Source organism: Leopardus geoffroyi, chromosome B2 (genome assembly GCF_018350155.1).
Source record: "Leopardus geoffroyi isolate Oge1 chromosome B2, O.geoffroyi_Oge1_pat1.0, whole genome shotgun sequence".
Lineage (NCBI taxonomy): Eukaryota > Metazoa > Chordata > Mammalia > Carnivora > Felidae > Leopardus > Leopardus geoffroyi.
The window spans coordinates 58,499,282-58,514,692 of NC_059332.1; the positions used below are offsets into that span (position 1 = coordinate 58,499,282).

The 15,411-nt window shown below is 37.0% G+C and overlaps 1 protein-coding gene and 2 pseudogenes across 1 annotated transcript; all 3 read left to right on the forward strand.

Moving 5' to 3' along the window:
* The first annotated feature begins 8,670 nt into the window (after positions 1-8,670).
* LOC123609904 lies at positions 8,671-9,789 on the forward strand (annotated as a pseudogene).
* Positions 9,790-9,951: 162 nt separating this feature from the next.
* LOC123609905 (iron-sulfur cluster assembly enzyme ISCU, mitochondrial-like) lies at positions 9,952-10,747 on the forward strand. Its single transcript, XM_045500916.1, has 2 exons — positions 9,952-10,044; positions 10,356-10,747. The coding sequence occupies exons 1-2, from the start codon at positions 9,952-9,954 to the stop codon at positions 10,737-10,739; spliced, it is 477 nt and encodes a 158-aa protein (XP_045356872.1). The 3' UTR covers positions 10,740-10,747.
* Positions 10,748-12,489: 1,742 nt separating this feature from the next.
* LOC123609906 lies at positions 12,490-13,402 on the forward strand (annotated as a pseudogene).
* Positions 13,403-15,411: the final 2,009 nt, after the last annotated feature.

Consider the following 15,411-nt stretch of genomic DNA (forward strand, 5'->3'; position numbering starts at 1 on the left):
CTTACTGGGTGTTAAACATTTTTATATAACACTATAAATGTGAATATTGAGGCTAAAACAAAAGTAAGCATGTTTTACTTAATAAAATAATCTGAATGCTTGTATTAATACTTCCATGGAAATGAGTTCACTAGCCATTGAATTCACTAAGTGGGCAGAGGAGGAGCTCTGTGATTAGGATTGTCCTGAATGCTGTTCAGGTTGTAACCTGCACGATGATCTCATGTGGAGAGGATGAGTGAGTTCTGAGATGGAACCCGTCCTTCCTTGTCAAGCAATGTACCTAGGTATCTTGGAGGAAAGGGCATAATCATCTGTCCCCTTACAGTGAGGGAGGGGCTTGTGGTAACTATAGTCCCGTCTACGATTACACAACATTGGCCAGCATCATAAATGGATTGTTCTTTTCAATAAGTGCTGAACACTCTGTGAAGTTCCACTAGAATACAACTTCTCAGACAGGATTTGGTGGCCCAAAACTAAATAACATTTAGGGTGTCATTAACCTACTTATATCAATCCAAATTTCAGTTGTGTTTTACAGATATATCGAGTGAGGAAACTGGCATTTAATTGTTTGAACTCTGTTCTGTTCAGAATATTCCAAGTCCCACATATCCTTATTTGGACTATAAAATAGAGGAGATGGAGACAAAAGGATAAATTACAAACCTTGAGTTACAGTGAAAAAGTCACCCAAGATTATGACAATGGTGGAAGAGCTGCTGTTACATGAAGACAAAATAATTCTGATAATTGGTAATATGATGTGAACTTAAGATTTTCAACTGATGAAAATAAAATATGGCAGTAATTTATAGTACTTAACTAATTTAAATTTTTTAAATGTTTACTTATTTTCTTTTTTTTTAAATTTTTTTTTTTCCAACGTTTATTTATTTTTGGGACAGAGAGAGACAGAGCATGAACAGGGGAGGGGCAGAGAGAGAGGGAGACACAGAATCGGAAACAGGCTCCAGGCTCTGAGCCATCAGCCCAGAGCCCGACGCGGGGCTCGAACTCACGGACCGCGAGATCGTGACCTGGCTGAAGTCGGACGCTTAACCCACTGCGCCACCCAGGCGCCCCAATGTTTACTTATTTTCGAGAAAGAGAAAGAGACAGAGCACAAGCAGGGGAGGAGCAGAGAGAAAGGGAGACAAAGAATCCGAAGAAGGCTCCAGGTTCTGAGCTGTCATGACTCACAGAGCCCGATGCTGGGCTCGAACTCACAAACCATGAGATCATGACCTGAGTGGAAGTCAGATGCTTAACCAACTGAGACACCCAGGCGTCCCTATAGTACTTAACTAATTTAAAGATAGAAGTAAATATGTAGTGAAGGCAGGCTTCTATCAGACACTGTGTAAGGTAAGGATGATGACATGATGTAGACCAGAGCCTAAGAAAGAATTATCAACATTATTTAAGGCTGGTTTCCTCCAAGGATAAGAGAAGAGTGGACCTGTATAAATCAAATTAATTAGCCTGTGTGTCCTTCTGTGACATTTGGGAAAATGCATGTTTATATGAACTACTCAGAAAAATGGTAAGTTATCAGTTTTTGCTTATCAAGCTTTTTAGGAGATAATCAGACTGATGTGGGCAAGCAACCTTCCTGAAGAAATCTCATAATGGTTAGAATTGCTAACATCTAAGACCAAGCTATAAAACACTGGTAGATCTTACTGGTGAAGTTCCTTTTAAAAAAATGGTTGTCAATTTTATTTATTTTTTATTGTAGTTAGAACATTTAAGGTGATATCTATCCTTTAGCAAGAGCTGTTAAGTGCTTTTAACCATAGGCACAATGTTGCACCATAGATCCCTAGAACTTATTCACCTGGTGTAACTGAAACATTATGGGAAGTTGCTATTCAGTTGAAGGCCCTTCTTTGGGGAACGTAAACAATGAGTGTATAACACCAGGTCAGACTTCCTGGCTCTGAATCTCAGCTTTGCCACTAATGTGCTATGGGAGATTACCCAAAGAATCTGGACTACATTTTCTCACTGGTAAAAGGAGATAATAATAGTACCTTCTACATAAGGTTGTTATAAAAGCTAAATGGGTCAATGCACATAAAATAGAAAGGTGTCCATTTTCTACTATTGTTATTGTAATTGTAATTTCCAAACACATAAATGTCAAAGTCCTCCCACATTTGGCTGCTTTTAAAATCTAAAATTCAGAACACAAGAAAAAGAAGAACTCAACAATGGGTAGATTTTCAAGGACAAAAATGGTAAAGAAAAGAATGAGAATTATATCAAAACCAATTTATGTTGAGGGTGGAAAAAGGTAGCATGAGCACATTTTGGGAGATGGTGGTTACATGACTGGCTGTAGTGGTAGTTACACAACTTTATGCATTTGTCATAACTAAAGAACTATATGCCAGAGAGTAAATTTTACTATACACATTTTAAAAACCCTGAAAAAAAAAAAACCCTCAGCTAGCTATGCTAATAAATAAAATGAGGAAGGGATGAAAAGTAATCTTCAAGAGAACAACTATTTTTCAAATAACTTTGGAGGAAAGGTACATCAGTATGATTCAGAGCCTTGCCTGGAAAGAGCCCTTGGGAGCAGGGACAAGGGTCTGGGAGGGTGTCTACAGCATTTTCCAAGAATTTGTTTGGTTGGTTTGTTGCTTACTTGGTCTTTGCTTTTGTGACTAGACTGTGAAGAATCTCAGGCTTGGGGTGCCTGGGTGGCTCAGTTGGTTAAGCATCTGACTTTGGCTCAGGTCATGATCCTGCAGTTTGTGGGTTCAAGCCTCGCTCTGTATCTCTCTCTCTCAAAAATAAATAATAACATTAAATTTTTTTTTAAAAAAGAAAAGAATCGCAGGCTAAGTCAAAAGTACCTGCAAGTTCTGACTGACACCTAGCAACACACATGGGTATCATTTTTGAGGAAGGAGGTCTTCCACTTTCCACTATGGACTGGTGAAAAGCACTCAGAATGGGGCTTCATTTGAATGCTACACCTGCTTCAGAATGGCTCCATACTTCCAAGTGAATCTACAGTACTATAAATCTTAACCTAGAACATCAAAACTAATCTAGCAATGGCAAGATACACATATTACTGTAAAAAAGAAACCTAGGAATTATAAGATATATATTGAAATGGTAAAAATGACTCATATAGGTGTTGTGTTTCATAACTGCCTTTGTAAGGTTACATTCATTGCTTGTGGCAACTATTATAGCATTTTAAATGTTCAGACCTTGATAAAGATATTTTTGCTTAAAAGAGACAAGCTTCTGAAATGGTGTTCATTGTTTTAATATCAGAGAATTGAAATGTTTATTCTACTTCTTTTATCTGCAAGAGTTATAATTTTATGTCTAGGTGGCGATTTCAACATTCAGGTAGAAATGCTTTCAGATGCTGTATCTGATCAAATAAAACCTACAGAGTATGCCAAAACAGAGTAGTGTGCTGAGTAAATGTTCAACTTCTCAACAACATGTCAATGATACTCAATGGATAAGTGTTCGCTAGTTTGTATAATTTCACATAAACAACAGGAGCCCTACTACCCACACGGCTGCCTGGCTGTTAGGCCCTCAGGGGACCCAAATAACCAGAATCCCAGAACCCAGGGGGTATCAACAAACTATCTCAAGTCCTCTGTGGAGTCTGTAAATGGTGATTATTATTTTTTAGTGACCAAAAATATACCCCATGTATATTCCTGAGAGCTTATTACTTCTTGAGGAAATTAGGCATTCACCATCTCTTCTGAGTGGATGCACCTGAATGTTCAAGATAAGATGAGTGGCAGAAGACACAGGAAAAAAAAGCAACAAATCTGCAAAGGTAGAAACTAGAAGAAAGAGAGGGAAAAAGATGCATGGACACAGGTTTTTTTAATCAATGTATACTTAAAAAGAATATGACCAAAGGCAGAAATGGCCAAAACACCAATTATAAATTATTCCTTAAATAAAATCAATTTACTAAGCTTGTCCATCTCTATACTGACCCTTGTTGGAGGTAATAATAATTTCAATATTGATAAGAGCTAACATTTATAAAGGACCTGCTGTGTACCAGGCACAACTGACATAAAGATCAGGATTATAAAGTTTACACAAATGTAGAAAACACTTGTAGTAAGATATACTCTAAACACTAGGATTTCCTGCTAATAGCCTAAGTGATTGGTTACTAGCATCATAGAACATCCATTTCATATTTTTTAAGTGTGCTCATTGCTTAAAACTTGGTTGATAATTAACGTTATTGGTTGAGGGTATTGTCAAAATCGTATGCACACATACATACATAAACATATTTTGTAAATGTATTAAATACGCATTAATTTTTCAATAATTACCTTGTTGACGTTTGCAAATATATCCATTGATGTGATCTCCACAGTTTGCACCATTTAGACATGGTGATGAAGAACATTCATTTACATTAATTTTACAAAATTTTCCAGAAAATCCAGGAAGACATCTAAGAAAGAAAAAAATATATATATATACACACACACACATACATACATATATATATAATATATACATGAGTCTATATTATGGAGTTCATATTTTTCAAATTTGAGTAAAATTAAGCACATGAAGTAGTTCATTACGGTTGGTTTATGAGAACTAATTTAGTTCAATATTTTCAATAAAATTAAGGCCTACTGACTAAAAGCAACCACAACCACAGATAAAGAGGGGGAAAAGTGCATAAGTATCACAGAGCTCAGTCATTTTAGATTTTATTCTTTTCATTCTCTTTTAAGTATATGTAGCTTGATATACATATACATATCTATGCCTGTATTATAGAGATCATTGACTAAAGTTAATTATAAGATCATAAACTTTTAAAATAGTGAAAACCTTGATAGTGTATAAAGTGTTTCACAAATATTTATTTTTTTAAAGTTTTTATTTAAATTCCAGTTAGCATACAGTATAATATTACCTTCAGGTGTACAATACAGTAATTCAACACTTATATACAATACCTGGTGCTCATCACAAGAGCACTCCTTAATCCCCATCACCTATTTCACCCATCCCCCACACAGTTTCCCTCTGGTAACCATAAGTTTGTTCACTATAGTTATAAGGTCTGCATCTTGGTTTGCTTCTTTTTTCCCCCTATGATCATCTATTTTGTTTCTTATTTTCCACAAATGAGTGAAATCATATATTTGTCTTTCTCTGACTGACTTATTTTGCTTACCATACTATACTCTAGCTTCATCCACATTGTTGCAAATGACAAAGTTTCATTCTCTTTTTATGGCTGAGTAATATCCCATTGTGTGTGAGCATGTGCATGTGTATATATCACATTTTCTTTATCCACACAAATACTTGTGTGGGGAGATTCCCTAGTGACCCCTATTACCCTAAAATCTGGACACATTTAAATTTATAAAATAATTTTAAATTTAGCATATAACTAAAGCCATTATAGAAGGCAATATAACATTTAAAGTATTGGTTCTGCTTATTCTTGGTTTGATAGTGATATTACCTTTCATCTAGAAATTCTCTCATTCAAATGTGTTTTCAGAGATTCAGGAATATACAACTGTACCTTGCCTTGAGGTGATATAAAAGGTTGAACTGTGGTCCCTAAACAGTATGTCCAAGTCCTAATACTTGGTACCAGTGATCATGACCTTATTTGGAAAAAAAGGTTTTTGCAGATGTAACCAAGTTAAGGATCTTTGAGAAGAGCTCATCCTAAATTAACCGGGTGGGCCTTAAATTCAAAGACAAGTCTCCTTATAAGAAGAGAAGACACATAGGGAAGAGGGGCATGTAAAGAAGGAGGTGGAGGTTGGTGTCATGCAACTCCAAGTCAAAGACTATGTGGAACTTCTAGAAACTAAAAAAAGGTAGGATTCTCTCCTAGCACCTATTGAGAAAGTGTGATCTGTTGACATCTTGATTTTACATTTCTCTTCCCTACAACTGTGACCAAATAAGTTTCTATTGTTTTAAGCCACAAGTTTGTAGTAATTTGTTATGTCATCCCTAGGAAACAAATACAAGGAATGGCATTGAGTGCATCTGCTTTGTTTCCTTTTCATATTATTCCTTCAAGGCTAATTTTATACAAACCACTAAAATGTCAGTTGTCAAACCATGGTCTAAGAAATGATGGAGGATATACAAACAATAATTAAAGTGCAATGTTCTGGAGTGTCTGTACTGAGTGCCTACAACATGACAGATCTTTTCTGAATCCTAGAACATATGAAAAAAAATAAATTTTGTGTCTGCCTTCAATATAACCTGCCTAATTGAGAAAATAGAGAAGTAGCAAATTTTATAATACTTTAAGGATTATAGCAAAATAATTATAAAATAAAACATATGGGTAGGTGCATTTGGCTTTAGGAAGAATATATACAAAGATGAGAATAAGAACAGTGTAGCTTAATTGAGAAATTACAAGAAATTTTAAATGGCTGACACATAATATGTGAAGGCAAGTCTGGGGTGTTGATAGAAAAAAAAAGGATAGATTAATAAATGGAGATAAGAGAATTCTATAATTTTAGATCTCAGTTTATACAATAGCTAATATTTACTGAAAACTTATGCACAAGTAACTTTTCTAAGGTCACAGCACTAGCAAATTACATAGTAGGAATTTAAAACCAAAAAGTGTGATTGTGTGGTGCACAGCCTATACTCATTATCCAAATTTGGCTCTTTATTTCCAGCACCTGTCTCTACCAAGCCAAAGCTAATAAATAATTATGTATTAATCCAGCATGTTCTAGCAACCCTAGTATGCTACACGCTCACTGAACCTAAATTGAAGACTCTGTCCTAACAACAAAACCTGTTTTAACTATGTATGGATGTATGAATTCATTTTTCACTAAGAAGTAAAAATCCTTGATAATAAATTACTACTAAGACTACGAACTTTCTTCTTTGTAGCTTCTAGAAACCCAATTCCTTTTAGAGGAAATTCTCTATTGGTGGTGTTCCCCTATGGAAAATAAACAAATTAGGGTTCATTTTGTTCATGACTGAAGTTTTCACTGTCTTTCCTTTAATATCATAAATTGTTCTTCAAAAATACTCTTATTAATTTAGATACTTGCCAGCATTATAAGAAATGCCTAGTTATCCACATTCTAATCCATCATCAATATTAATATTATTTTTAAGTGACACTGCAAAGAAAAAACAACTGTATGCCTCATAGTTCTTTTGAAGGAAGTAACTTTAACAATTATTTAATAGATTCTTTTTCTTAAAATAATTTTAGACTTATAAAAAATTTATAGAAGTTTATAGAAAAGTTGCAGGGATAGTTAAGAGAGTTTCCATATACTCCATACCCAGTTTCCTTTATTGTTAACATTTTACATTAATATGATACATTTGTCATAGTTAATTATCCAATGTTGGTACAATATTATTATCTAAAGTCTGTATATTATGAGGATTTCCTTAGTTTTTACCTAATGTCTTTCTCTTTCCTTCCTTTTCTTTAAAACAATTTTTTTTAACGTTTATTTATTATTGAGAGACAGAGAGACACAGAGCGTGAGCAGGGGAGGGGGAGAGAGAGGGGAAGACACAGAATCTGAAGCAGGCTCCATGCTCCAAGCTGTCAGCACAGACCCCGACGCGGGGCTTAAACCCATAAACTGTGAGATCATGACCTGAGCTGAAGTCAGTCGCCCAACCAAGTGAGCCACCCAGGTGCCCCTCTTCCCTCTTTCTTTCCTTTCATTTTCTTTCTTTCTTTCTTTCTTTCTTTCTTTCTTTCTTTCTTTCTTTCTTTCTTTCTTTCTTTCTTTCTTTCTTTCTTTCTTTCTTTCTTTCTTTCTCTCTCTCTCTCTCTCTCTCTCTCTCTTTCTTTTCTGTTACAGCCTCTTACCCAGGACACAAGAACATTTAGTTGCCATATCTCCTTAGCTCCTCTAAAGTGTGATAGTTTCTTATACTTATTGTCTTTTTTTTAAAGTTTTATTTCATTTGAGAAAAACCAAGACAGTGTGAGTAGGGCAGGGGCAGAGAGAGGGAGAGAGAGAATCCCAACCAGTCTCCCCACCACTAGCACAGAGCTGGAAATGTGGCTTGAACTCATGCAACCACCAAATCATGACCAGCTAAAACCAAGAGTTGGATGCTTAACCAACTGTGCCACCTAGTTTTCAATTGTTTTTTTTTTTTTTTAAATAAACTCCAGAGTTCTGAGAAGTATTTGTTGCTGTCCTTCAACTTGGGCTTGTTTGACGGTATTGTCATGATTTTACTGGTGATAGGAGTATTAGGGATAAAGATAGCAAAACTCATTTTCATTAAGTCATATCAAGTATACCCTTTAGAAGGAAGTAGCAATATACATTCCACACTTAGGGGTAAAGAGTTATACTATATTTCCTTAAGGGGCAAGTGTCTACAATATAATTTTTCTTTATTCACACATAAGTTTTGTTTATTGGAATGATGATGATGATGCTCATCATTGTGAATGTTAAAATGTATTTGTGACTGTAGCTAAATATAAATATGCCATAGAACTGTGAAGTCTATGTAGTTATGTAAACTCAATAAAGAAATCATTTTGGATAATTTACAAAAAAAAAAAAAGCCCCCTCCCCCCCACCCCCCCATCCTGCACCAGAGCGCAGAGCACGCGCTGAGCACATAACTTCTGCCTTCAAGCTGGATTTTCTCCCTGACAAGATGGTTGAGGGCTGCCTGCTAATTCCTGACAGAATTAACAGCACAGCCAACAGATGAAAAGTGTTTTGGATCACTCAGACCAACGAGACCCAGATCCCATTAAGAAGTTTGTTGGACAGATCCCCGGTCCTGGTTGGAAAAGAAGCTGGAAGAACTTTTTGAGCCTTACGGAGCCATCTACCAGATCAACGTCCTCCCCGACTGGAGTCAGAACCCTCCCCAGAGTAAAGGTTGTTGTTTGGTAACATTTTATACAAGAAAAACTGCACTGCACTGCACAATATTAAAACTTTACCTGGGATATATCATCCCATTCAGTTGAAACCTGCAGATAGCGAAAAGTCAGACGCCATGGAAGACCGAAAATTGTTCGTAGGAATGGTTTCGAAGAAATGTAATGAGAATGATATCAGTGATGTTTTCTCCATTTGGCCAGATAGAAGAATGCCAGATTGTCCAGGGACCCGACAGGCTGAGTCGAGGCTGTGCGTTTGTCACATTTTCTATAAGGGCAATGGCACAGAATGCAATCAAAGCCATGCATCAGTCTCAGACCATGGAGGGCTGCTCCTCACCCGTCGTAGTCAAGTTCGCAGACACTCAGAAGGACAAAGAGCAAAATTGCCTCCAACAGCAGCTGGCACGGCAGATGCAACAGGTCAACACTGCCAACTGGGGGAACCTGACAAGTCTGGGCAGACTCACCCCACAGTACCTGGCGCCTCTGCAGCAGGCCACCTCCTCCAGCAACCTGGGTGCGTTCAGTGGCATTCAGCAGATGGCTGGTATGAATGCCCTGCAGTTACAGAACCTGGCGACAATGGCAGCAGCAGTGGCTAAGGCCCAGACCTCAGCCACCACCACCAAGCAAACCCTTTGTCCACCACGAGCAGCACCCCAGGAGCCCTCGTAAGTCCAGTGGCTGCTTCAACCCCCAACTCCAGTGCTGGTGCAGCCATGAATTCTCTGACCTCTCTTGGGACTCTGCAAGGGCTGATGGGAGCCACTGTAGGACTGAATAATATGAATGCACTAGCGAGTACCATCAACAGACATAGCTCCCTGAAAACAAGGGATTTGATTTGATCGCCTGCCTGTCCTTTCCTTGGTCTGCAACGTAACATGCCAGTGGGAATGGCTGTCCTCCTCAGCACATGCTCATGACTGCTGTGTGAGGTCCTCAGGTCCGTGTGTATGCCTCTCTGCATCCCATCTGTTGTGCTTTGTTGGTATTTTCCCTACATTACCATGAGGGACTACAGACGGACTCTGTTGAATGGCAGAGAAGCTATGAGCATGAAGTTCTTGTGTGGAGTCTATGTCATACAAATGTTGTTTCCGGCAAGGACAACAGGCTTAAATTATTTTGTTTTTTAGTTGTTTGCAATTGGGGTAATAAAGGTATGTATAGTCCATGGGGAATTAAGAATGTGTCTAGTTTCAAACAGTCCCTACGTACGAAACAGTGTGAACCAGGAAAAGTGTTTACTTAAACCAAAAATCGTGAACAAAGAAACAAACAAAAAACACAACTGTCTTCTGCTTAGCCTGTGCAGGCGCAAGCCCACAAGACGGCGGCGGTTGGAGCCGGCCTTCTGAGGCGGGCAGGGTCCGCCCTGCCGCTCTGAAGCCCGCATCTGTCTGCTTGGCAGCTGTCGGTTCCCACCCGGCTCTATCACAAGACAGTTGTTGATCACTGTGAAAATCCGAGGAATGTGCGCTCCCTTGACAAGACATCAAAAAATGTTGGATATGGATTGGTGGGAGCTCCAGCATGTGGTGACTGGATGGAATTACAGATTCAAGTAGATGAAAAAGGGATGACTGTGGATGCCAAGTTTAAAACATTTGGCTGTGGTTCTGCAACTGCCTCCAGGTCATTAGCCACAGAATGGGTAAAAGGGAAGACGGTGGAGGAAGCCCTGACCATCAAGAACACAGACATTGCCAAGGAGCTCTGCCTTCCCCTCGTGAAGCTGCACTGTTCCATCCTGGCGGAAGATGCAATCCAGGCTGCCTTGGTGATGACAGACTGAAACAAGAATCCAAGAAAAGAGAGGTAGAGAAGAAATGAGCCCTCAGCTAAGCATCCAGCAGGTCATATACACTGTTTGTCCACCCACCACGCAATCACCGTAGATGTTCAGAAGCCCCTGACACTACAGTAAAAGAGCCCTGAGACATGCACAGCATTTCCTGGTCACATTGTGGCTCTAACGCAATCAAAATACACAGTTTACTTGTTCCAAATCCCGTGCTTTATTTCAGCCCACTTCTATTGCCTTAACCCAGTTTGTGTATGTTTTGAATTGTGTGCATGGCCTGAAAACTAAAATCAGAAACGAAGTCTCAAGTATGGTAGTCCACGAAATACACAAATGCCGAATTTCACTTGAACCTATCTGAGGAAGATTACCAGTAGAAGGCTTTGGTATGATTATTTGATACAGCCAATTAGTGTACATAAAACAGATTTGCATACATATATATAATAAAATAATGTAAGACCATTATTTTATTATATATGTATGCAAATCTATTTTATGTACAGTAATATACACATACAGTTTTATATACATATATGTGTGTGTATGTGTGTGTGTATATATATATATACATATACATATATATATATGTATATATATGTATATGTATATATATATATATATATATATATATATATAAATATTTAGTTCCAGTATAGAAACCCCCATGTTGAGATGGTCAGGAGTGAGAAGAGGTAAACGTTCAAGCAAGGATGGCTGGTTTCTCTAGGCTACGTGATAAATTTCACATATATATAATATATATATATTTCACATATATATTATCTTGAGAGAAAACTGAAGGAGTAGCTAACAGTCTGTTAGGTGAAAGATCATTAAAACAGGTTCTTTGATTACTGATAAAGGTGTGATTTTTGGCAGATTTGTTGGAAGGCGTTTAAAGAAGTGAGTGATATTGGTATAATAAAACTCCTTCTAGGGGTGCTGGGGTGGCTGAGTTGGTTATCTGGCTGACTCTTGATTTCAGCTCATGTGGTGATCTCACTGTGAGTTCCATTACCATGTGGGGTCTGAGCTGGTGCTGAACCTGCTTGGGAGTTTCCCTCTGCCTCTCCCCCTCGTTCTCAAAATAAATAAACTTAAAAAAAAACAACCTCCTTCTGTTTCCCTATAGTTATGCATGTGAACAAGGTTTCTCAATGTTTAATCTCTGAAAATGGAATGTAGGAATGTGAAATATATATATATGACATATATACATGAAATATATATGATATATATGTTATATATATGTCATATAAATGACATACATATGAGACATATATATGACATACATATGAGACAAATATATATGACATACATATGTCATATATATGACATACAGATGAGACATATATTTGTGTGTGTGTGTGTGTGTATTGTTGCTTGAACATGTATATTATCACCTAGCCTGGAGAAACCAGCAATCCTTGCTTGAACATGTACCTCTTCTTGCCCCGGGCTCATCTCAACATGGGGGTTTCTACACTGGAACTCTACCTGGCATCTGATTCCTATTTTGGGGCCATTTCAATTCTTTACTCCAATCCTACTAATATCTCAAATGGGACATCTCGAAGGACCAATGACTAATCAGCCCATGATCACACATTACTTTGGTGTCATGGATTTGGTATTTTTAAATTTTAGAGGGGAACTTGCTATCACTCATCTATCTATCTATCTATCTATCTATCTATCTATCTATCTATCTATCTATCTGTCATATATATATATATGACAACCCGTGGCATGTACTCATGAGATGGAAATGCTTATTTCAATGTTGCAGATTCCAAGAAACCCGGATTTGGGGAACTACACCAAGTGTGAAAGCCCACAAGATCTAAAAATCAAAAGCTGCTGCAGATAGACCTTGAACAGTTATGAAATGAAGAAGAAAGGGAACAATTAGACCTGAAACCCCAATGTCAGGGAGACCCCCAGTCATCAAGCCCGAGGTAGACTCTTCTCTTTGCTACAATTAATGTTTCCCATACAAACGCTGGACTGCAAACAGAAAGAGTGGAAGAAAGTTCCAAACAACATCCCTCCAGACATTGTTAAACTTGACTTGTCATACAATGAAATCAACCAGCTTTGACCCAAGGAGTTTGAAGGTATTCATGAGCTAAAAAATTAAACCTCAGCAGCAATGGTATTGAATTCATAGATACTGGTGCTTTTTTAGGATTCACAAATTTAGAAGAGTTAGAATTATCAAACAAAAGTCTACAAAACTATGATTGTGGTGTATTAGAAGACTCGTATTTTTTGCAACTCTTGTGGCTCAGAGATACCCTTGGAAATGTGACTACAATATCCACTACCTCTACTACTGGTTAAAGCACCACTACAACGTACAATATAATGGCCTGGGATGCAAGATGCCTGAAGAATACACAGGGTGGTTTGTGGGAAAATATGTTCACAGTTACTTTGAAGAATGCCCCAAAGACAAATTACACCCTGAGACATTTGATTAAGGTCGAGAAGATGATGACTGGGAGAAGATTCATAGGGATCATGTAGCAGAGAAGCAAAGTGCAAGAATCCCTATAGTAGGATAACTTAGAAATTATTCTGGTTGCAAATAGTTTTGAATTGCTATACCGGTGTCAGAAAACCATATGTTTACATTTTGATTAGCTGTGTTGCCTATTTATGCAGTATCCAGCTAAAGGAAGGTTCCCTTAATTATTATTATTATTGCGAGAAATTCTAGCAATCAAAGGAATGCTTTCATCCTGCTTGCCTGCCTGTTTGCAGACCAGCCTTTGGCGAAGATTCCACACTGGTAAACTGCAGGAGTTGGGTCCTACTGATGGCATTGGAATTTCATATGTCCTGTATATATGTTTCTACTGCCTTTTGCAAATAAAATTTAAAAAAAACTTGGTTCATTTAATATATATATATGTATATGTATATATGTGTGTATATATATGTATATGTATATATGTGTGTGTGTATATATATATGTAAATATATATATATATATATATATCATATGTATATGCATTCCTAGCTTAAGGAAGAATATATACAACTATATGTATATATAATAAGCCTTATTATGTATATAAACTTTGCTGAGATTTGAGTGGTATTGTTTTTAATCTATAGATCAAGTTGGGGAGAAAACAAGTTGGGAAGAAATGACATCTTAAAAATATTGAGTGTTCTAATTAGTAAGAAATATTTCTCCATTGGGGTGCCTGGGTGCCTCAGTCAATTAAGCATCGACTCCTGATTTCACAGGTCATGATCTCATGGTTCATGGGTTCAAGCCCTATATTGGGCTCTGTATTGATAGTGTGGATCCTGCTTGAGATTCTCTCTCCCTCTTTGCCCCTCCCCAGCTCATGCTCTCTCTCTCTCTCAGAATAAGTGAATAAACATTTCTCCACTTACTTAGATTGTGAATAAGAAATATATCTCAATTTATTAGATCATGTTCATTTCATGAGTGTTTTGCAGTTTTCCACATACAGATGTTACAGGTATTTTGTTAGATTTATACATAAGTCTTTTATTTTGGGATGGTTGTTTTGTAAGTGGTATTTGTTTTTTGTTTCTTTCTTTCCAATATACCAATGTTCATTGCTAGAAAGCAATTGATTTTTGTATACCTTATATCTTGCAAACTTGTTAAAGCATCTTATTAGTTCCAGGGGTGGTTTTTGAAAAAAAAAAAGTAGATTCTTTGGAGTATCCCACAAAGACAATTATACCATCTGTGAATAAAGACAGATCAATTTCTTCTTGTCCTATCTGTAAATATTTTATTAGGCTAAGGAAGTTCCTACTAATTCTTAGTTTTTTGACAGCCATTATCATGAATGAACTTTGACTTTTCTCAGATGATTTCTGTGCATCTAATATAATAATTTATGGTTTTTCTTATTCATCTGTTAATATCATATGGTCAAATGATACATGATATGCTAATATGACTGATATGATTATATGTTTTTTAAATTATTTGTGAATATGATTAATTAATTACATAGATTGGTCTATGAATGTTAAACCAGGCTTGCTCTCCTGGCATGATCCCCACTTGTTGATTTCAGGCTTGAATACAGTCCTCTTCTTGTAATCTGCAAATGGCTTATAATTTTAATTTAAACTTTTATCATTAAACTTTTACTCTTTTTGCAAGGTTGTGTCATCTTTATATTCTTAGCTTGAATAATGAAAAGATTCTATACATCCTCTTACTGTTTTGTTTTTTGTTTTAGAGAGAGAATGGGAGAGGGGGGAGGGGAAGAAGGGCAGAGGGAGAAAGAGAATCTCAAGCAAGCTCCAGGCTCAGTGTGGGACCTGATCCCATGACTCTGGGACTATAACTTGAGCCAAAATCAAGAGTTGGATGCTCAACCAACTGAGGCACCCACACTCCCCACCCATCTTTAAAATATAGAAATGCATAACAGTTTTTAGCCCTATACTCTATAAAAATATTTATACCATGACTAAGAATAATGCTTAATATATCAAATAATTGAGCTCTTTTTATTGCTGTTATAGGTAATTTAATCTCAAATATATCTATTTACCTCAGAACATCTTAATGGGATTTCTGACATATTGAAATGATGTACCTGGTTTGTTTATACAAAAAGATGTATTAAAGAACTAATAATACACCTCTGTCCTA